Raw genomic sequence first — 24,837 nt, forward strand, 5'->3', positions numbered from 1 at the left:
AGGACAGACAAACTGACGATAAATAAGGCAGAAAGAGAAGGAAAGAAGAAAGGCGAAACTTAGGAACATGAAAGGAATTCAGATGAAAACAAAACAAAAATGTCAAGAGAGAAAAGAAAAAGATTCTGAGAGAAAGAGAGATCATAACTGAAATTAGAGACGAGACAGCAAAGAGGAACGCTAGACAGCAATAATTATAGCTAACATTTATACAGTTCTCTACCCCTGACACCCAGACTCGAACACATGCACAAACCTTTTCAAAAACACACACACAGAAAGGGTGGATGGAACCAGAACATTGAGAAAGTGACAACGGTAAATAAAAATATGGAATGTTGGTAGAGACAAGGGATGGGGACACAAAGAGTGAAAGAATGTTAAAGGAGGAGTAAGAAATAAAAGTAGAAGGGTGGAAAAAACAGAAGAGAGGAATAAAAATGATTGGGGTGGGATTAAAAAGAGACACACAAGCAGATGAAGGATAGAGAGAAAACGAAAGATGGTCAGTTCAAGGCTGCAGGACCATGTCTGTGCCAAGTCCAGGCTCAGATGACTAGTCACACACTTGTCATGTTGTTGAGCTCTGCTCACGACGATAACATTATTGTTATGACCTATTCGGTGCTCCGTATTTCGTGACAAACATCGTCTCTTACACGTTAATGGACGAACGTGCAAACAAGGACTTCAGCAACTGTAGTTGTAGCAATGTGTGTAAACATTTCTTCTACAAACTGACAAACTCTTCTGACGAACGCTTTTCACGCTCATTCAACAGACGAAGCACATCGGGTGGGTCAGAGGTCACCTGTCACGGACCAGTCCATGCCTTCCATTTTGTTTAATTGCGGGAGGGAGGAATGTCACGGACTAGTCACAGTTAACCCTTTGATCTAATGTTTTCGTCCCTTCAGCCATACATTCAACATACACTTTTAGTCCGTTAGTCGCAAAAGGGTTAAATATTCTGAAAAACATGGGAGGCACGGACTGTCCGTCACAGCACCGTAGACACTGGGGATAGAAGAGGGAGGACACATCATATTCCATCTTGGATCCACAAGTTGCATGGCTGGTCGCTGGCGGTTTTCTCCAGTGTATCCTGGATTCCTCCCTCCTTCCTCAACCCTTCCCATAGTGCAACATCGCCACTCGAACACCACCACTTTCCTGACAAACCAATCAACGAGGGAGATTCGACACGCTGTTCAGAGAAGAGCCATAAATGATGAGGCTCCGCGAAAAGAGGACGGTCGCCCATTCTTGACCCCATGACCTTAGCCCATGGAGGTCTTGAGACGAGAGCTGAAGCACTCTCCAGCTCGCAAGTATGTAACGGACCGGCGTCTTCCCTCATCAGATGTGAGACGAGCGCCCTCAGACTGACCTGTAACTCAATTGCCACCCAAATGATGCTCAACCTTTAAACCAAAAATAAACAAGAAGCCATCATATTTAAAGTGCATGCACATTATCACTGTTTTACTTACTGATCTTTGAAAGGCTTTCAACTTCTTCCAGGTGGTCGTAAAAATTCTATCCTTTGATTACAGTCTAGTATAAGTAGTTTCTAATTTTGTTGGACACTAGTAGCTCCAGTAATTACTATATTGATTGATACACCCAACCCATCAATCGATCTTTAACAATATTTCTTGTGACATAGATGTTGTGGAGATTCCTGGTATACACGCACCTCACATCCTATTGTTTGTTGTCGACATCTTGGATGCTTCCTTTAAACTGCATTTAGACACAAATTAATTTTCTTTCTTCTGATCCTCTAATTGTTAATATTATTATTATCAGCTGACAATGGAGTTAAACTGGATATTTATCGTGTAGAATGTGAAAAGTCATGTGAAAGCTGATGGTGACGACCTGTGTTAAATGGAAAATTTGCTGATTAAAGACCTTTTGCAGCGGCACAAATGTCAGACATATTAGACAGCCGATAAAAATGTCATGTCGTTTAGCCAGGTCCTAGTCCAGGCTTGGGGCTGACATTTTCTGTTACAGAATTTGCTGCTGTTTAGTGACAAACCGCGAATTTGTAAAGCGTGTGAGTGTGTGTGAGTGAGTGAGAGTGAGTGTCAGTGTGAGTGAGTGTGAGTGTGTCTGTGTGTGCAGCTTGGTCCCTGAGCTTTAAAGGAAACCAAAACCTTATCAGTTCCGATGTATATCAATAAATCGAAGCATTCCTAACCCCTATCATCTACTTTACTGGGGCGGTAGTTATGAACCGGAAGAACATCCCTAGGGCTTGGCTAACTTCTGCTCACTTCTTTTAGCCTTAGCAAACCTTCTGAAGCCTCTCAGGACCTTGTCAAGCTGATGGTAAAAAGTTTTTTTCGGTGGTTGGGGAGAAAGGTGTTAGAAAGCTTCCTTTTCTCGAGGCAAGCTTCATGTGAGGTCATTTTTCTCCCTCGCTACCTCGCCTTTACCCAACCCTCTTTAAAGTCAGTTACCCATCTTTAACATCTGAATCGAAATCAGGAAATGCGATGCGCCACACGGGTATCGAACCGGCACCAGCGCTCCAACTACTCGGCTATCCCTTTTCCCTTGTTAAGCTAATTCTGGGACTGACATTACAACCGTTTTATAAAAATCACCCATGTACCTAGCAGATCAACTTTTGAAAAAAAAAACCTGTATAGAAACATGGGGCAAAACATGAATACTGAAAACACAGGAAAGTCTTTAAAACGGTTACAGTTCACGAGGCTAAAAATAAAGCATTTCGTATTCGGTTATATTGGAAACCTTCATTAATTATTTACATAGCAAGTGCGTTTAACTGTCTGCTAATATTACTATTAACTTTAATTAAATAAGTTATCGTATAATTCGTCTTTCCTGACTGTGAAAGAGTTAATTATTTTAACTCACTTTACGAACAGGGACGGAAGGACTTGTATTTGGAGCCAATGAATAACCTCAGCCATACCTGGATAGTCTTTGACAGGACACAGGTTATATCTCATCTCTCCAATTTCACACAGTACTTGCCAAGATATATATGTATCTTTCAAACATTACAGCTTATGTACCTGAGATTCGTTATGCCGTAATTATTCTTATTCCTAACTGTATTCTTGCTCGCTGTTTACAAGGCTAGTCAGAGCTGGATATCTTCATCATACATCATGGCTTTTTGTTTGTTTGTCTTGTTTGTTTGTTGTTGTTGTTGTTGTTGTTGTTTTGTTTTGTTTGCTTTGTTGTTGTTGTTGTTTTTTTTGTGTTGGTTTTTTGTTTTTTGGGTTTTTGTTTGTTTGTTTGTTTGTTTTTTTGTTTTGGAGGTTTTTTTTTACGACATATGCCGAGTTTTCTCTTCTTGTTTTACGACATACACCGCTTTCGGCCTTTATACCCATTTTCTGTTCAAGACACGTGTTGGTGTGGTGTGAGACTGCATTGCCACACATTGACACTGTCTTGCCAACCTGCCAACAGGGCAAACGTTGGCAGCAGTTGCCACGTGTAACCACCAGACTGCTCCACGTCCTCCTTGCTCTGCATGCAGGCCTTTGACCTTTTATTCCTCACCTAACGACTGGCAGTAATTATCTTACGCGAAATTACACCCAGTGTTGTGACGGTTAGTAATTATGCGATTTGTAAACTTTCCGCCATCTTGCAAAAGAATATTAACGAATTAGCAAGTATTTATGTAGGGACAGCCATTGTGTTTTTTCGTTTTGTTTTGTATTTTGTTTTGTTTTTTTGTTTTGTTTTTTTTGTGTTTTTTTGGTTGTTGTTTTGTTTTGTTTTGTTTTTTGCGTGTTTTTCGTTTACAGTGTGCCTAGAAGGCGGCTCAAGTTTCGATTTTCCAAAACACAGACCCTAATGTTTACGGTTTTACATTTGTTGTTTTTGTAACCGTGCTAATTGTAGTCTCTTCAACATTATTCTCAACTAATAAGTGTCACAGGTACTCGAAACAAACAAGTGTTGCAGGTAACTGATGTTCTCGCGAACAAATCAATAAACCTTATTTGATGCGCTTCTGTGTCTCCCAGAAAAAACATTTAAATCTGTTTGCTGTCTTCTCTGGAAACTGAACCCTAGGACAGTGTCTTATGTCAAGCAGACTGCCATCAACCGATGTAAGACAGCTGAGCTGTACGAATGTGGACATAAAACCCGCCATTTGTCTGAGGGCATTAGTCTGCACTTTGATGTTCGCCTGGTGTACAACATGTTATTCCACACTTTGAAGTCTGCTTTTAACTCGGAATATTTCATCTCCTGTTGAAAGCATCGCGTTGGGAAAATTATGCTTATTTTGGACCAACAGTAAAACACTTAAAATGTAAGCCTTTTGTAAATACTTTTGATTGTTTTGTTTTTTGAAAGGCTTTCTTTCTTTCTTTCTTTCTTTCTTTCTTTCTTTCTTTCTTTCTTTCTTTCTTTCTTTCTTTCTTTCTTTCTTTCTTTCTTTCTTTCTTTCTTTCTTTCTTTCTTTCTTTCTTTCTTTCTTTCTTTCTTTCTTTCTTTCTTTCTTTCTTTCTTTCTTTCTTTCTTTCTTTCTTTCTTTCTTTCTTTCTTCTTTTCACAATGTCCTCCAGGACTAAATGCTTCATTTCAACTGAGGATCGTCTTGCATTGTCCAACATCCTTTGAGCATCTTTCATTGTCTGTGGGTTCCTCGAGGTGACACCGGATGATGTTGAGTAGATAACTAGTTGTCAAAACTATTTTCTTGTTTGTTCTTTCCTTTCTTTCTGAATGTCTGTTTTTCTGTTTAATCATTGCTTTGTTTCTCATCAACTGTTTCAAATTTCCGTTTGTCTTTTGTGTACTCACGTTCTGTTCAACCAGGAAGCTAATTAATCTTGTGCTACACTCCACGACTGTCAGAAGGAAAAAAAAGTTACCAGACATTCCACAGGAACTTCATCATTTGCCAAAACTATTTACTTGAGAGGTGAAGCTTGTCTGAGAAAAAAGACCAAGGCCATTTTCTGGAAAGATCTCAAGACTTTGACCATGAGTGTTTCTAAACTCTTGTTGACTGTGAGAGAGAACTGTCAAGCAGAATATTTTTGTTATTTTATGCAAGCTCTCCTCTCTTTCTCCTCTTACTTTCCTGCTCTCTCCATCCCTCTCTCATAAATGCAAGCAAACATTCTCTCCCCTCTCTGTTAAAATGAGTATGAAGTTCAAGAGAGGGGAACAGTGGAAAATAAATAGTGTGTAGAATGCTAAGTTAACACATCCCACCCATCTTTCAGGTCCCACTCCGCAAGACACTACTTAAGAAATCAAGCACATCTACTGTCCACTCCAGGGTAGCCAAAAAATGGTTTCGATGCTGAAGAAAAGGAGGAGCTCAAGTCGACCAAATATCCATTTCTATCTCTGGGGGTCTCCTCGTGCGTCAGACGCTGGGGTAGGGAGGGGCAGAGGTGTGGAAGGCAAGGAGGGCAACACTGGAAAGGCTCGAAGTAGGAGGAGAAGAGGCTGGTGGGCTGGAGGAGTGGGTTGGTGGGAGGGAAGCCATCCTCCCCTTTTCTCCCTCCGCTTCTCGACAGCTGATGGCCGCGCGCTGTGATGTCACCCAGCTTGGCTCGGAGCCAGAGAGATGGGAGGGAGGGGGTTGCCATGGCGATCGATCTCAGCAGCTCGCGCGTTCTTCCCCCTCCCCCAGCTCCCTCATCCCCTGCACTGCCCCGTTGCCGGGCCTTCAGTTTGGAATGCGTTTTGGAGGATAGTTGGGATCGTTTCACCCCATGCAGGGCCTCAGTTAAGAGACCCAACGACTGCAAATGGACGAAACAATGTTAAGCGAAAATAATTAATAAAAGACTAAATATTGGTATGATAGGGGTGGCGTTGGTTCTCTACCTTTTACAATATTGAGGTACAAGATGATACCTCATACATGAAAGCAGGCAACTAAATCAAACAGCGCCATCTTGTTGACTGGGGTAGTCTAATTAGGGTATAAATTACTGGTACTACATTGTCTGGAACTGTATTGGATGATTCCATTCTTGGCATCCTATTTGGAAGGCAATCATATCCAAGTTTCAGTGTTGAGGGTCAGTAGCTATGACCAGAGACTGGCGGCTCCATTGCTCTTCCTCCCATGTATAAAGCCACAGCCACATGATGCCTCCAGCGGCCGGAGATGTGGACATGATACCAGATGGACACCAGACCCGCACCTTTAATTTACCTGTCAGCCCCTCGAGGTCAGCACGCGTGAATAAAGATTCTTGCTGTGTCTCCCAAGCTACTCCAGAGGTAGTTACACCTCCATCCCACACAGCTAGCTAGGTGAGGACTAGAGGACGGACAAGACCTTCATCATTGTGGTCACAGCTGTGACCTACAGCCTAACCTTTTGTTTCCGATATAACCGGCATGACAGGTCGATGGGAATGCTTTCGTTTGTGGACAGTCTGGTCACGGCCAGGTCGCAGTGCTAGGCAGAGCTCCGGGGTCGAGCAAAGGTGAAGAGTGTTGAAAGGACAAGTGTTTCTGACCACATCTTGTGACAAGCGTATCTTTGCTTCTTATGAAAGCCTCGCCATTAGAATTTCAGTGCTCTTCTTACATTCACTTCATCTTCCTCTGAAATCGCTTGCACTGAGGCTTCTCTCCGTATTCCAGTTAAAAAGCCTAAATTATTTTTTATGTAAGACATTTTTAGCCTGTGCCAGCCGACAGAAGTTGGTCTTTTGTGTGTTCTCTCTTCAGCTAGTCTTCACAGACATAGTTCTTTACTCACCCTGATATTTATATATTTTGTTTGTTTGTTTGTTTGTTTGTTTGTTTGTTTGTTTTATCCATATGTCTGATGGCTATCACGTGTATATATACTGGCACAAACATATACACATCAAGACACATGCAAACATCTACAAGTTAGTCAAACACCGCTGATTCCGTCATGCTCACATTGACAAACAGCACTGGCCGAACTATACCACTAGTTTAAGTTATTCAAACTTCTGATTGAATTATACAAATGCCTGTGGTTGAATCATACAAAGATGACTGGTTGAATTATACGAACACCACTGATTACGTCTGTGCGTGTGTGCGTATGCGTTCCATTCATTGCCTTTGGTTCGGGTGGTCCAGTGGCATAACGGTTAGCACCTGTCACCAGGACACCGAGGAATGTTTTTCTTGAGTAAAGATCTTGTCTCATGCACTGTCTTTATGTTTTTTTATAAAATACTATTTTTATCAAATACTCTCTCGTTCTCCTTTGTTCATTTCGATTTTGAAAATAGATCACGACTTCCTTTTTCAGTGACGTCACAAAAGCAGGTTCTCTGATTGGACAATTCCTGTCAAAACTTACGATCATATTTATATACTCATATTTATAACATTTTTAAAAGCTACTCCGTGTTCTGTTGACCTATGTCGTGGCAGAACGCGAGAACAGTATAAATAACATTTACCGCTAACCGTGACAAACCCAAACTTTGCATGTTCGAAGTCTTATTTTTGTGCCGCATCCCAGCCGTTTTCCTCCCACTTTACGCCAAAAATAGTGCCGAACATCCACCATTCTCCGCCCCCGCCTTGCTGCAAACGACTTGACCTCCTGTCTTGGAGCGCTCGTTTTACGGCGCTTTGACCTTCGACCTCTGTGCGCGAAGGCGTTGGACAGCATTGATTGGTCCCCTGCTGCACATGACGTCAACAACCTCATATTTCCCTAAGCCCTTAGCCCCGTTGGACTCTGGCTGGTTGGACATAAATCAGGTTACGTGAGCATAATTCACTGTTTACGATGGGAGCGAGGGATTTAGGGGGCGGCTCTTGCCTGCTGACTCCCGGACACTGGGAGACACTTCCACATTGAAGTCTTCCTTGACCTCGTGAGAAACTTATACCAGAGGGAGAGTCACAAATATAAGGCTAATAATTATTTGCATATAATCTTTAAGGCATATAACTTCTTTAAAAAAAATCCGGTCCTATTCCTGTAAATTTATCATAGAAAGTTCTATAAATATATATATAGACATGTATTTTTCTTTTAATTTTCTCAAAATAAAATTAAAAATTTATTATTTAAGTATATATAAAATTATTTTTAAGAAAGTCACAGTATACACTTGTAACCCAGAAAAAGATTATTTTTTTTTTAAAGTTTTGCTTCATAATAAATAAGTCAAATACACGTGGGAAGCTGCTTCAAGGTGAGGACAGTACAGGTAATAAATAATGTTTGATAAATGATAAATTTTTGAAGTATGAACCACGAGGTATAACCAAAGCCGTGCATCATGCCATACAAATTTTTCTTGAACAAGTCTTTCATGTTGCTGTCAGTCCATCCCTTGTGCTTTTCTGCGAATTCTTCCTCCATCGGCTTCATTGAGTAAAAACGAAGGTGTAAACCGTTCCTGACTATATCGCAGCCATACTAATATTCGTGATTCGATACTGTCTCAATATTTGGAATTCTCTGACACTTTATTTTTATTATTTTGCACATTGTCAACGTTGCGTGTGTCTTTATTGTTGTTCGTGTGTTTGTTTTCTATAACTGCTTTAGTTGTTTGACTTCCTTTATGCGAGTAGAAGTAGGTAGATATCAAACTGTTCATGTTTCAAGCAGACCAGTGCGACTGGTCGTCAGCTGATAGCAGTGACGAATCATTCAATGATGATAATGATGATGAGGATGATAAGGATGATGTGTGTGTATTGGGGTGTTTTTGTACATGCGTGTGTATGGCGTATATCTGTGTTGCGCACGCGCGGTTGGCATACATGGATCACTGTTATAATTATAGACAATTACAATTATAGTGATTGGTATGTTTTAGGTCTGACATTTTGAATTCTCCTTCCTTTTTTCTTGCTGACAATCAAAAACTTTGTGACCTGGTATTTTTTCCCCTAAAGCCACGCTAATGCCTTTTTAAAGCAAACTCATTTGACATATACGATATGTCTAAAAAATTTCCAAATTCATTCCTGTTTATCATCAACCGTATGGGAATGAATTAATTATTAATAAGATAAATTATCAATAAACATAGTAATTTATGTATTCTTTGCAGTGACAATAATCTTTTTCGGTGACCTAGCTGCCTGTTCTGAGGTATGTGGAAATCAAATGGTCAACATTTGTCATAAAATGCAGAGTTTTTCTTTAAAAAATATTCTGTATTTGTTGGCACTATGAGGACTGTGCGCCAGGCAAACCCGCGGTTGCCATGGCTGCAGACGCAATATAATTTTGCCCGCTACGCTAGTTGTGAGACGAAAGGTTCAAAAGGTCAGCGGCGATGTGTGGTAGGAGATAGCATGATTTGCAAGCAACTGTTGTCGGGTCAAGTTTCACCCCGTATACCATCATCGGGAGAAGTAAAGAGGTGTCACGTGTTCCAGCTGGCCTGGCAAGGATGAGGCTACTTCCGTAACTAACTTCATTGCACCCGCGCGCCCTTCCTGCCCCGAACATTTCATCATGGGGCCGTAGCTATGGACTAGAGATACCCTGCCCCAGGTCTGATTTACCCCTTGGCCCAATACCTACAGTCCACAGCCTTTGTAACCAGTAGTGGATCGTAAGTAAGCCATGCATGCATCTCTAAGGTATGCGTCTGCTTCTAATCAAAAGAACACGCAGCGTGTCCGGTGACCTAGGGTCACCCAGGTTACCTCTTCTTGATGAATACGACCCCAGGTGGTTCAAAGCAAAAAGTAAATTGCTCGAGCAATTTTAAAGGTGGCATCGGAACCACACTGCCAAGTCCTGTCTGCTGGCGATGCCCTCCCTGCATCATGGCGACTGCGCACACAACCTAACTGCTTCCGGAATGGGAATACTGTTATAGCTTATGCGTTTTTCCTCGATTATCGTTATCAAACTCCCAGAGGGAGGAAAATAATCAGCTTTGGACGAGTCGCCAGCGACCGGAACTTGCAGGAGCTGTGCACACACTGTGGCTTGGGGTGGGTTAGGGGTGGAGATGATGTGTTTAACAGTGAGCAGCATTAGTTCTCTCCCCTACTTGCTGCCCTCAGTGTGGGCCGTTAGTTCCACTTTCTGATTTTCTCCCCACAGTCCTTTAGCCTGTTCCTGTTTCACTGGCTGCACATCAGTAATAAAACATATTGCAGTGAAATAAAATTTGAACATTAAAATTTGTTTTAATCGTTATCGATGAAATAGCAGGGTTAGTGTTTCATACCATAGCCAATCACATCCATGTCAAGCCTGTAGAAATACCTATATTATAATAACAACAACAACAATAATAATAATAATAATGTTTGCTTGTATATTGTCATATCCTGGCCTGTGGACAGCTCAAGGCGCTTGACAAATGACGAAAGGTGCAGAAGGAGATGTGACTTCAAACTAAGGTGACGACACAATAAGATGACGTCAAACTAAGGTGACGACACAATAAGATGACGTCAAACTAAGGTGACGACACAATAAGATGGACAGAAGGTGCACAAGGAGATATGACGTCAAAATAAGGTGACGACACAATCAGATGACGACAAAATGTCGGTGTTCAGCCAAGTTATTTGACTGATTGGCAGCGTCACTCAAGTACTGACGTCAAGTGACAGGAGAACTTAGAATGGCGCTCATGGAGATGAAAATAAAAGCACTGAGTACCACTAAGTCCACAGTCGGACTGGGCTGCAGGTGGGGTACAACATTAGTCGGACATAATTGTGTTTGGTCATGTATTAATTCCGGTTCAAAGGGTGGTTGGAAATGCCACAATTATTTGTGCAATTTGTGAAAGTTAGTCCTTGTGTAATTATATAGTTGGACTTATGTCATTATACAGTAATTTTCTTTCTCGTTAACCTAGCATAGTCTGTAGGTACTATTCACCACATATTTGTTCTCAGGAGTTTAGTTTTGACGGTGACTGTGAGAACGATGGTGCTGTTCTCTTCCTACCACCAACGGTGATCCCCATCCCCATCCCAAAACCCTCGACCAACATTTGCTGTCTTTTGTTTTCCACGTTTGTGTCAGAAAAATGTGTTATGCACTATTTCTTCCTTGTCTTCCTCTGGTATATATGTTGACAAGGAATTGCGTGGTCTACCTTTGTTTATACAGAAGTCTGTGATTCCAGTGTCTTGTTGATGTGCATTAGTGATTGGTTGTTTATCTTTCCGCAGATGCCTTTTACTTTGTTGATACGCATGTGTGTGTGTGTGTGTGTGTTGCGGTCTATATTTTGCAGATTTATCTCATTCCAGTGCAATTGCTAATGAGTACTAGTGTCTTGCTGTCTGTCTTTGCACAGTTGTCTCAATAAACTTTTTCAATTCTATTTGATCGCCATGTGAAGTCCCAGCCTCAGCTTTATCTTGAAAACTCTACACATTGTAGCCTTGGGCTGTTTCAAGCCTAATCATTTAGTTCTCCATCTATTTCTTTTCTTTCTTTCTTTCTTTCTTTCTTTCTTTCTTTCTTTCTTTCTTTCTTTCTTTCTTTCTTTCTTTCAATTTCTTAATTTCTAATCTTCCTTTCTGTGTTTCTATCTTTTTTCTTCTTTTTTTTCTTTGTAAAACTTTTGCAAGTCATTGTCCGCACATTTTTGAACTCTTGTCAGCGCTGATTTCGCAACACGTTCCTCAGACTGCTTTCTCCCATGAAGCCCGGACAGGGAATTATGGGAAGACATAATCATGCGCCCGTGTAAAGAACGTCTGCTGGAGTGAATAATTCACAAGGCGAGCCCCCTGTTTGCCCACCCCCTCCTCCTGTGATCCCCTGTCCACCCTCATTGCCTGTTGCAGAGCCTGGGGTGGTTTCTCACTTTCCTCCAGCGAGCATCGATCTCTGGCGGCGGTCACCAAATGCCGGACTATGATTTGTCTTCTTGCCCCTGCCTGCCCTTCCAGAAACTTCTTGCGCTTCGGATAAGGTCTTCAGAAAGATGTCTTTCTCCTGTCTCTTGTGTTCACACTGATTTTTACAATGTTGGTGGCAGATCTGTTTTCACCTGCTTTTTTCACGGCTTTACTGGATTTTTTTTTTAAAAGATGTCATGTTGAAGAAATGTCAGCGAGTGTATCTCCTTCTCGTCATCGTCCCCATCTTTGTCATCATCATTATCATCATCACTACCAGAAATTTGTCTACCGTTAAGATTTCGTACTCGCCTTCTTTGTTTATAAAGTATAAAGTTACAGGATAAAATACAGACTACATATATAACTGTTGTAGGCTCTTTTTTTAATAAATGCGCGTAGTGATGTTTTTAATTTTTTTCAGAAAAATACACGTGGGACTTAATTTAGTATTTCTGAAATCATTGAAGACCATAGTCAATATAGAAGTTTCGAAAATATACTTATAATTCGTTGTTGAGCCAGCAAACCGATCTCTGTGGCATTTCAGGATTACAGGTCTTAGTACAAGGAGACAAGAAATTTCAGGGATGCTGTGAGGCTTAAATCTCGAATACCAAACCGAGATTTTTCTCATATTTATGGAATCCATATCTTTAGAAAAAGTATGTCTCGAACTTTCAAAACCATATTGATTCCCTACGACCCTGACACACAACTTTGTCAAACTTCGTTAAGCCTTCTGCGACATAATTTGGTTGATGAAGAAGGGCCTAATGGGATTGAGTTTTAGTCATTTAGCGCTGTTGTTATGGGTAACAAAGACACGCATAATTTCTCTCTAGTGGACAATCGTGCTGAGCTTGTCCATTCAGCTCAGTCGCCCCACTGGAGATAAGACAGCCCGAAGATCAAAGGAACCGCAGAAAGCGGGCTTACCGGTTCGTGATGCGGTCTCTTCCTGCGCGGAGTGATCCAGCAAAGTCCGGCCTTAGCTACCCGGGCAACGACCTACTTTCGGATAAAAACAGAACCACCCGAGCTATCATTCCGATTCCACGATGTTTTCTTATCAGTTAAAAACCCATATAACGAGATAATGGCCCTGCCTACAAGGATGTCAATATTCCTTAAGACTTTGTGAATATTTACACAACCCTCAGTGTCTGAATTTTCTCATTTAGCGATAACATTCCTCAGATTAGGTTAATCGTCCGTAACTTTCAAATCTTAGTCGGGGATCATGTTAAAATGCGTTTTGTAGTGATTTTAACCGTTAAACGATTTCAATGATTCTAAACATCGCTTTCGACTTCCGACATTTATTCGTCGGATTTTTTTTTTCTTTTTTGGTGAAGAATTTGAGAAATCAAAAAGTTCGAAGTATGTGACAAGTTGTCGTTACCTTGTTCAGATTTGATATTATTATTATTAAGATATCGCACGATTTATCATGTTCATTTTTTATATTTTTTTTTCGCGATTGTTATTCTCAATACCACGTTGACATCTATGTGTCTTTGCAATGTACACCTAGCTTTCTTTTGAAATCGGAATGACAGTAAGATGTTATTACCAATCATCTTGTATCACGTGGCTCATTTTACCAGTGAAGTCTATCTTCAACGGAACATTAATCAGCTTGCTGCAGGATATGCATTATTTCAGTGGTTGATTGGGCTTTTCATCTCCATCTGAGCCTGAAGTTGTCTTTACACTGAGAGAGAGAGAGAAATTCTATGTCTGTCTTTTGTCCCGCCGATACTTCGGTTAAAAGACCCTTGATATGCAGGGAATGTTCATTTTGTTCTTCAGAGAATTAAAAGTTACAAATACCACACATTATATTGGGCTTCAAACATAGCTATATCATTTATTTTCATTTATTTTACTGACTATAAACCCAGGGGGAAACATTTCGTCTTAACATCGTATGATAGACGCGCGGTTCTTTCAGACCTCTTGAAGTTTTTTTTTAAAAAAATGAGGACCAAAACAAAAGATACATCGTTTAACTGAGAATGTAGACATTAGAACATTACACTGCTCACTCTATTTGACTGTCTTAAATTTTTTTCCCCCGTTGGTGTCTGATGTCGGTGTTACAAATGTGGGTGTTACCAATCCATCCATCAGTCCGGACATGGCCACGTCGTGTAAACGGAGACAGGCCGGATGTTACACATTAACGGATCTGTGCCCGGTGATTGCTGTGGTTTTAATGGTTGTAAGTGATGTCTGTCTGTCTGTCTGTCCACTGGGCAACATGTAATGCTGTGTCTGCAGCTGTAACAGCCAACCACATGTAACACTTATGTAGATAGATAGTATAATATATAAATATATAGTAAGACAGTAAAAAAATGTAGATTTTTTTTAACAGACTTAGAATTACTATCTATGGAGAATATTGAAGCAATTTCACTTTTTTAATGCGTACGGCAAGCATGTTCTTCTCTCTCTCTCTCTCACCTATATATATATAAACTCATACCTGAGACACACACACACTGTAGTTACACGCTAACAATGTACCCTCTCTCTAGTGTAACATATGATCTCTCTCTGTAAAGGCTATAAACATAATAGCTCTGTCTCGGTCCAGTAAGCTAGGACTGTGTGCAGCCATCAGTGAAGTCTCTGCTCTGAACACAGCTCTCCACTAAACGCTCGTGTAAGCCGTTAGCAGCATGCACGTGTGATCAGCACTCAGCAGAGAGGCTTAGCAACGCTGGGGTGACTCCAGGTCACTCCAGTGTAGGTCCAGTGACCTCAGGTCACACTATCGACCACCTTTATTCCACATTCATTTCCAGGAGCTGCGCAAAAGTGCGGAAAGGATGAAGAACGAGAAAGGAATATCAGAGTGGAGGTAACGGGTGGCGGTAAGGGTATTCCACAGCACGTGCGTGACTAGGGTATGTCATGACGATCGCAGATGCAATATGCACAGAAATAGCATAAGAAGCAGGCATAAACAAGTAATACAATGCCGTTATTATGCCAGTCCATTAAATATTGCCTCGATATCGTGGTGATTACCCCGGCAACGCCAGATTACCTGCAGATCTTGATAAACCGTTGCACCAACAGGGTCCAGAAGGAAAACGCATGTTCCAAACGCATGCTGGGTACTCATGTGATTTTCAAATCCCCAACTGCAACATAAACTCCCCTTTTAACAGACCGGCGCCATTGCAAAATCATTCAGTCTGTGAGTCTTGAGCTCAGAGCGTGAGCAACAACAAAACGCCGACACGGATGGATGTCTCTCGGCATTTACTGACATTTGCATGTTGTAACACTCATGCGCGTGCATGCTGACCGTGCATTCGACAGGAAATCAATCCCAAAGTCTGAAATAAAGGTCAAACTCGTGGAAAAGATTAATATACTTGTAACGGGATCGATGTCGTTCACAAAGGAGGGAAAGAAATGGGACAGGGGGTCAAATCCATTGCGTGTCTGGCTCGCTATCTCAACTTGTTTGTGTTGGTTTGAAGTATGGTTATTGTCGATGTCAATAAAACAATCATACTTAATCCACACACAAAAAAAATAAAATTCTGAATGCTTACTCTTGCCATTACAGTGTGAAGAGCACTATTACAAACATTGAAACCTTGCCCTCATACTTCTATATTTCATGTTATATGAAAGAAAATCCAGAGACCTAGGCGAAAGCCTGTTTTACCCTTTTTAGTACAGTTCAAATAAAAGTGTTTAAACAAATTATTTACTTACTTTATTTTAAACTTTGTTTTGAGAAAAGAGACAATCTGTCAGGCAGTTTGTCTACTGACACTCTAATAACCTAACTCTAGTCGGGTATCAAAGCATTTCAACTGTTTGACTGCTTTCCGAAGTTTTCAGTTTGATGGGTTGTTAATGTAGTCATCTAAGAAGGAGAACTATTCCTTACAAAAGCGGAATCACATTTCATATCAAAATATTACTTTTCAGAAGAACAACAAAATTTAAAGAATGATGGACTGCTGGAAATGATTGAATATTGCGTGGTCACCGCAAATGAGGAACTGGTGAAAGTTTCAGACCTCTAGGACAATGGGAGGTGGGTGAAACATCGGTTACAAAATTGCAGCTGGACTCATAGACACACACACACACACATGACTTGAATAAAAGTGTGTAATAACAGTGTAATAACAAAGAATTAAAGCTCGCATGTGAAGTAAGATCGATGTGAAATGCACGAGAGATGGATTCGGTTTACATGAGCCTGATTTCCTCTTGGATGTAAGTCTATTACTATCCACCATCTTTTGGTATCATGACACGCAGATGACCATGAAAAATGTGTGATGATAAAAACCAAAGTGGAAAGTGTGTAAACTTCAGCTGACAGCGCCCCCTTGCTGAAAATTATCTTCCCACCGAAAGTGGGCAAACGGGTATGACTGGGTATGCGCCGTGGGTGGCTGAGAGATAGTTACAAGATCGCCCACCTGTGAAGTTTAATGGTTGACAAGATTCTTCACTCAAGCAAAAAGGATGCTGCTATAAAGACAGGTTTATTAGAAATATTGCCATCCCAATCACGTGAACATTGCGCACGTGCAGACACACACACACACACGAACATGCACAGAGAGTGAGAGAGGGGTAGCTGCAATCATGGCCGCAAGGCCAGTCTGAATTAGTCTAAAGGGATGAGACAACGTTACGGGGTAGGTTCAGAAATAACCGTTGGGACCGATCTATCCTCCTAACCCTGACGATAATATCGACGAGTGCTGGCGCTTTCTGGGAAACGAGTCTAGTCTCCTTGTTACGGCTACAAGCTCCAGGCAGTTGTCCTACTAGTTCCTTTCCTCCCCCAACATTCCCCTCCCTCCTCAAACCTCTCCCCTCCCTCATCGGTTCATCTCTGCCCTTGGTCCTGTAGCAGCCTCGGTATTTATATCGGAGCATCATGGCCTGGCTGCATTGATCTTGTCAAGTGTGACTTAACAACCTCAGGCGGGGCAGTGATGGTGATATGATGACATGTTTGTTTTCCTATAAAATCTCAGATCATACTCTGCAACAAGAAGATGGAATCGGGGAAAGGGTATGATGGGAGGAAGGAGTGGGAGGGGAGCACAGCAGTCCCAGCATGGCAGTCTCACAGTGACGTCACAGCTAGCCGGTGCTCAAACAGCAAAATGGGGGAGCGGCGGGTGAAGGTCGCTGGCAGAGAACCACAGAAAGCTGGTTACCCATGGCAGCGGCAGGGCTCCGCCCCAAGTTCCATCCACCCGCCCACCCTGAGAACGGAAGGGCAAGTTGCGCGAGCTGACCCCAGGCCGCTGGCTGGTGGCGGAGGGACACACCATCGAGACAGGGGGGGGAGAGAGGCTTTTAATGGCGGGCCTCGAATGAAAGAAGTCCTGCGGGATTTTCATTGTGGATGAGGTGTGGCCCACCGAGCCCACTGGCAGTCGATAGCTGCGGAGGTTCGGTACCAGCGAGTGTAACGGTGTGGGAGGGAATCAGATATGGGATGGCATGCACCTACGCGTTGAGAAAAACTGCCAAATGTAACAAAAATAAACCTACATGTCAAGGCAGCAATGCGTTGACTGGATTATTGTTACATAATATCCACCCAGGCTGTGTTTTATTATGATAAGTGGAATAGTTATTGTTGTCAATAGTTGTGTTTATAGTCCGTTGACCATTGTCCTCGTCTTTCTCTGCAGATTTATGACACTCCCCATCCTTATTGTTTGTTCCATGATTGCTCTTTGTGTCTTTTATGTTTGTCTGTTATTTGTTTGCGTAGTTGTTTATCCTTTTGTCTTTTGCATTTGTCTCCTACGTAAGCGCCGAGAGCATGCTCCTGCGCGAGCTTATGTGCTACATAAATCTCACCATTATTATTATTAAAAGAAGATACATTAATTGTTGAATGTATTATAATTCCTTGAAACTTAGGCGGTGAAGGTACGTGAGGTTAGTGGTGTGGCCACTGTTCTTGTCTTTTCCCTAGATACAATATACCCTAGGAGGGATCATGTATCCACCTTATATATCATGTATATGATTCGTATATAAATGATTTCTCCTTTTTCTGTGTAAGTCTTTTTTATTATTTATTCTCTTCTTATTTATTGTCGCTGTGGCCACACTGTTTCATAACAACGTGGACACTTAGTTTATTGAGTATGTACTTTATTTTTATTTGCTAATTTCTGGAAATAAATGCATGAGGAAATAAATATAATCACAGTGTGATTGTGGGAAAGAAGAAATGAAGAAACATGTATCAAGTTAGGACTCGTTCCCTTGTGTTCGACACATCCACAGAATGACTGAGATATAAAGACAGAGAAATGAAAAGAACAAGAAAAGAGAATGAGGTAGTACAAAGTATTTTAGTAAATTTATTTTGGGTTTTTTATTACTACGGGAGGTTACTTATTGAAATCACCTGGGAAGCGACTTAGGAAACTAAAATTTTAAAAAGTAGTTATTCTTAAGAATCGAGCAAACAGCACGCGTGGTCGTCTGACAAAACTCTTTTTCCTCGGCGTGGCACATCTAACATCCTCCAGCCTCTTCGTCTTCCACATAAACAAGGGGTTTACACAAGGTGACCCCTTTTCTGACCGGTTTATTTTGCATTCTGTGCCACGGGCGTGGAGTGTTGTAAAAGATGGGGGAACACAGGAACAAGAATACCTGCGATCGGTGATTCAGTCTTGCGTGACGACTCTGGAGGTGGCTGAGGGGCCGCACGCATGTAGAATATTAGGCCACGCTGCCGACTGTAGAAAATCGAAGAGATCGATGGAAATGAAAATGTTTACCTTCCTCCTGGTTCGGCCTTTTGTTCCGGTTCCACTGCTCGGTGGTGTGTGCAAGCGGAGCCTGGAGCATGACTGCTGGAAGCATGCACGTCCTCCGTTTTGTCCATGGCCTGGACCTCGGCAAATGTGTGGGGCAGGGGAGAGCTTAAAATATCAGTACATGTTGTTGTCATCATCATCATCATCATAATCACCATCAGCAGTAGAAACATTTTGATCTTAATTATGTATAAACTGTTTGGAGCCCAGCTGCAGTACCTGTGGCACAATCGATGGAACCCTGCCATCACTTTTGGTTGGTTGATTACAACTTGCACTTTCGACTTCCAGAATCAATACATAAGTATAGAACATCACGATTCGTGTATTTCATTTGCTGTATAGCTAATCGTGTCGTTGTCTGACTGGTTGCATGTCCGCTGCTGTCTGTACCTTGGCAAATTCCATAGTGTGAAACTTTAGGACTGAAGCTGTAGGTCTTCTTCAAACAGGTAGACTGAAAATTTCGCGTACCACAAGAAATGAAATACGTTCTGTAGCAGCACGTGGTTATTGCTCTGATATGAAAGCTGTTGTCTTTTAATTTTTTTTTAAAGTTAATAGTTATATTGCTTTGTCTAGAAGCGTGACTGGATTACATCAGCTCTTATTTTTTTCTGCGAAAATAATGAAGTGAAAGAGAAGGGAAATTAGTGTTTTAAAATGTACAATTAAAGCCACATGCAGAAACAAAAATGTCTGTGTCCGCAACGAGATCTGAACCTAGGATGGTCGATTCTCACGGCATTTGTGACAGGCGTTACCGTTGCGTCACCACACGGCTTCAAATAATTAGGTGAGACATTGCAGAGAGGGGAACAAAGCATACTGAGAATAAGCGAAAGCGTATACATAGAATCAGATCCTGAGAAGCAGATTACAGTTAGGATACAGAATTCCACAAGCACTGGGTATTATGAGTTTACTTGCGACTTGTCGAGGGCTGTTTTACTTGCATGCCCACCCACGGCTCCTGCCAGAGGCAGGGGGAACAGTCTACTAGAGATTAAATCCAAGTTTTTTCACCTCTATCCTTGCTTAAGGAGGTTAGTTGATTGAAAAGTCCTGGGTTCAAATCCCATCTCATGGCCCAGGACTTGTTTTAGCCTCTTTGCATGTGTAGACCCTGAATATTTTCTTCACCCGGCTGCTCCGATATCCCCAATACTCATTAGTCCAAACTTTAGGATAATTATTTTGACAGTGACATGGACGATTCCTATATCCTCTGAACATTACCGTTCACTATATATGGATCACCAGCCTAGCTAGTACTTCATGATTTTTATGAACACTGACCTTAAAGTGTGATTTACTTTGTTTCAGAAGTCAGCAGTAACATCTCTCCTACACCCAAATGAGTGAAGTGCAAGAAAAATCTCTCAATTTCTCTCTCTCTCTGTGTTTGCCAATAGGTACAAATGAGATAATAATTTATTAGCAAATAATACATTAATTGATTAGAGAATTGATGTTATAAATTACCAATTTTGAAAAGCAATTATCCTTAACCCTTTTCACACCATTCGAGTATATGGTGCTGCTTACCATCATCGCAAACTGCATCGTGCTGGCCTTGGAGGAGCACCTACCCATGGGTGACAAGACACCTTTAGCATTGCAACTGGTAAATAGAAACATCTTTATTGTAAGAATGTATTACAAATATCTGTCTAGTAACTCGTATTTTCAAATCATTTGTATAGTTTCATATTTTGCTTTGTTTGCCTGAATGTTCAATTGATTTGTGATTTGCAGTGTTATTGTTGTTTCACATCCATTGATATGCAGTTTTTCTTCTTTATTTCAATAGGTACTCATTAAGTATGATATTGTGCTATGCAAGTCTTATTATTATTATAAGTAACCTTTTCCCTACACCTCTCATAATAACTATCACATAAGAAATTTAAAAGGAATATAATTTACTAGCTTACACTAGGGGTGTGTGAAAAAGTTAAAACTCAGTCCTGATGTCATATAAAGACAGATTTCAAGGTATGTAGCTTTAAAGAGAATTCATTTGGCTTTTGAAACCAGTGGTTCTTTCTCTCAAACATTGTTAAGAAAAAAAATATATAATGACTGTAAGCCCAGATTTTCAGAAGGAAATACTGGAGCTCTGGCCTTTCAGTACATCAGCATTGTGTTGGGCAGTCTGCAATAACATCAGCATTACCTCTCTTCCCACAGGACCAAACAGAAGTGTACTTCCTGGGTATATTCTGCGTGGAAGCATTTCTGAAAATTGTGGCCTTAGGCTTCGTTCTTCACAAAGGATCTTATCTGAGAAATGTGTGGAACATCATGGATTTTATAGTAGTAGTCACAGGGTAGGTATTGTTTGTGACGTCTGTCTTCCATTTTTCATTTGCTAACAAAATGTTTATCTCATACAGCTGTGTGTGTGTGTACTCAATCCATCCAAGTGTGCATCTGCATGTAAGCCTGCTGTTTCATTCAGCCTCTTGCTGTTTTGCAGAGGATAATATGGGGGAACAAGCAGTTTCATAGAAGGATAATTTTTACTTGTAAAGATAATTTTAAAAAAGCACCAGAAGGGTGGAGATTTTGATAATCATGTGTGCACATACCTTCATTTTCATGACATTAAATTAAAGTCTGTGTATGGATGATGATGACTGTGGACATCATTTTGACATCAGGATCAGTGACTTCATTGTCAGAACAGGATTTTGAAGTCATTCTGAATGCAGTGTCAATGAACATCTTTCTTAGGTTGTTTTTAATGTCTGAATGATCTGAAGCAATTTGATGACAGACATACAGATTTTACTACTTACCAACTACTTTATAGGAATCAACATTTGTAGTTATGCAAATAGTTATGTTAGTTTTACTGTCAGAGTTTATTAACATCATAAGCATGTCAGAATTTATAAGAAGAAAAATTCACTATTTAAAAGTGTATTTATGATAAGCTACAATAAATAATCTAGTTCAACAAGATGCTCCACTTATCTGTCCATAGTTCTTTCAGATTTGCTGTTTGAACCGACTTCATATTGGAATTTCCTTGATGTACTTTTTATAGAATCAATAACATCATCAGCACCCATCCAAAAATATTAAATATTGCTGAAAGTGCTGGATTTTGTTGTCTCACCAATACCATTGGTCTCATGACAAGAATCAATCATGCAACACTCTGACCAGACTCTCTTCATAAAAATGAGAGAGCAGGAATGACTAAAAACTGTCCAAAAAGTGCTACAAATAAAGCAACAATCTTCTTGTGTTTTCTTTCCAGATTTTTAGATTATATGTTGGAGTCGCTCAATCAGCCTTTTATAAGATCTTTACGAATTTTGAGACCACTAAAGCTTGTGACAGGTTTTCAAAGTGAGTGACATGAGTAGCATTCGGTGTCTGGGATGGTCACGCTTTTTTCTTAAAAACATTTTTTATGTTAAGTTTTCCTTTTGTTGTCTCCAATACCCCCTTCTCAGACATGAACAGAAACTTCGCTCTTTTAAGCTGCATGTCATAAACAAAATTTGCTATTTTTTGGCTGGATGTTAGAAATAAAATTCAGATGACATACTGACCACTCTAATAAATGTATAGATCTTTCTTTCAAAGCATAAATATATCTGTTATAAGATCACAAATAGAGAAGCACATTGAGTTTGTTGTAAAAGTCTCTAGGGTATTAAGCTAAACATTGGAATAAGCAGAATGTTTGCAAAATGACGTTTCTCTAAGACTTTAAAATTAAAGGCAATTCTTCATGCCATCATGGTGTTTCAGCTTTTTCTTCTTTTTTTGTAATAAAAAATAATTTAATTGAAATCACCTAGATGGCATATAACTCTTTTCTTTAAAAGAAAATTTTGGCAGTAATTGTTACTGCTGTAAATTGTTTCCTAAAATGTTATTCAAATATAAAATTCGATATGAATTAGGTCTTTAGTTAGAGTTACAGATCTTTGTGATGTGGAAAGTGCTCTTTTGGCAGCACTAAAATTTGATTCTTTTTGTACAGCTTATAAGCCTGTTCTAATAAATAAATCAGTTACAGAATAGAACATATAAATAGAACATATAAATATGCAGATAAAACTGATGTAAGATATTGCAGAAATAGGTGTATTATTAAAGATACACCACTGACAACCCTTCACATGGTTTCACTTTCATCATGATACATCCAATCTAATTATAATATTTCTTGAAATACAAATCAGAATTATTTGAAATTCTCAGAGCGGAATCACCCAGTGCTTTGGTGGAGATCACCCACTATATTTTTATGTTTAAAGAGGGATTCAAAGGTTCTTTTTTCAGTTTCTTGTTTTAAGTCCTCTGCTTCTTATTTATTTGATGTAATAGATTTTAAACTGCTGCGTCACTCTCACCTGCTTAGTTTGGCCTCAAGAACATCCTTCTTATGCTTTCTCTGACTTCACTGTTTGGGATGAACTGGAAGGGCAAAATTTATTTCTGCAGGTTTATAACCCTTTTTGCTTCTACTTCTTCCACGGGAAATTTTGATCTGAGAACCTTGAGAGCTGTGAGGGTCTTACGGCCCCTCAAATTGGTGTCGGGAATACCGAGTATGTATGGCAGGCTTTGATGAGAGATGTTAAAAATAGAAAACGTCAAGAAAGTTATGACCTTTTAAAAATGTACAGACTTGGTATGTGTCATATTGATATGGTCATAGTCACCAGTCTGCACAAATCAAATATGAATAGTTTATGCAGCCATGTATTATTCTTTTAGTCAAATTGGCACCAGATATAGTTTAATGATGTTTCTAACTGCACCAAAACAAACATTAGTGCTGTTGGCTTATATACTCAACGGCACATATATTTTACTGTTTTTGGCATCTCTGACTTTTCTGTGGTGGAGGTTTTATTTTATGATAATATTAGCTTATTTTCTTATTATATTAGCACACCTTTGTGTAAGTTCTGCTCACATGTGTGTGTGCATATGCATTACACTGTTCATGTATATGTGAATGTAGGTAGTTGTGTGTAGAACTATGAGGATCAGAATATGGAAGCTGATTTGGTTTTAAGTTGGCATATTCTGCGACCGTTTTCTAATCACTAATATATTATTTTTGTTTCACTAAAAAAAAGCAACACTTTTTCAAATGTTGACCTGGCAAAGCTTTTAATGAAACCATTCTGCTTAACACTTATAGCAGAAATATGTAACAAGAAATTCACATACCCAGTCTCTACATCTAGGCCTGCAGGTAGTACTCAAGTCTATCATCAGGGCCATGGCTCCCCTGTTGCAAGTGTGTCTGCTGGTGCTCTTTGCCATTGTCGTCTTTGCTATCATTGGTCTTGAGTTCTACGTTGGTGCTTTCCACACGGCATGTTTCAAGATGAACACGCACACCCGCACAGAAGGTGGACAAGACTTCTTTCTTTTCAATATCATCTTTTCAATGTTCAATCTTTTCTTTAGAAACTGCAAATTACATGTATGTCAAAAGATTTTAAAGTACAGGATAAATTTGTATTTATTTAAAGACTTCTTCAAATGAAAAAGCTCCCAATTCAACAGATTTTACAAAATATGTTTCTTTGTTTCTTTTTTCCTACATTCATATTGTGCCTTCCCCACGCAGAAATAAGGAAAACAATTATTTTAAATCACTCGTCTAGAGTTTAGAGTTAGTCAGAATTTTCCTTTGTGAGCTGTGTGTGGATGGTAGTTTAAATATGACATCAAAACATACTGTTTCTCCAAACAGATGATATTGACAAAGGAGATGAGGAGGACATTCGACCATGTCTTGCTGATCGTAACTCTGTTGGGTCATACAGATGCCAGAGTGGCATCTCCACATGCGAACGGGGTTGGCAGGGGCCCAACTATGGCATTACTAGCTTTGACAACATTGGGTTTGCCATGCTCACAGTGTTCCAGTGCATCACCATGGAGGGCTGGACAACAGTATTGTATTACGTATGTGGATTCTCTCCCGTGAATTGAACAAACCACGGTATTATTATTTACGACAATATTACGTCTGCAAAGTCTGCCTAGTTCGAAATATTCGTTAAAGGATACTGCTGCCATTGAAATAAACTGTAATTTAGATATATTAAAACATTTTAAAGAAATATCAAATGCTGACTAGTTTTTCAGGGGGAACAACTCGCGGCACTGATGACTA

The 24,837-nt window shown here is 40.2% G+C and overlaps 1 protein-coding gene across 29 annotated transcripts in view; it reads left to right on the forward strand.

The window, feature by feature from the left end:
• The window catches only part of LOC112574940 (voltage-dependent calcium channel type A subunit alpha-1-like), a 278,315-nt gene that overhangs the window by 210,364 nt on the left and 43,114 nt on the right, over nt 1–24,837 (forward strand). For 28 of the 29 annotated variants that reach the window (XM_025256343.1, XM_025256324.1, XM_025256327.1 and 25 more), the window contains 5 exons: nt 20,193–20,298; nt 20,865–21,004; nt 23,142–23,248; nt 23,897–24,064; nt 24,412–24,626. In XM_025256343.1, coding sequence (XP_025112128.1) covers nt 20,193–20,298; nt 20,865–21,004; nt 23,142–23,248; nt 23,897–24,064; nt 24,412–24,626 — 736 coding nt within the window. Of the gene's footprint in view, nt 1–20,192; nt 20,299–20,864; nt 21,005–21,942; nt 22,035–23,141; nt 23,249–23,896; nt 24,065–24,411; nt 24,627–24,837 lie in introns of all 29 variants that reach the window. The other variant, XM_025256329.1, reaches the window with a different exon arrangement.

The sequence above is a fragment of the Pomacea canaliculata genome, linkage group LG11 (genome assembly GCF_003073045.1).
Source record: "Pomacea canaliculata isolate SZHN2017 linkage group LG11, ASM307304v1, whole genome shotgun sequence".
Lineage (NCBI taxonomy): Eukaryota > Metazoa > Mollusca > Gastropoda > Architaenioglossa > Ampullariidae > Pomacea > Pomacea canaliculata.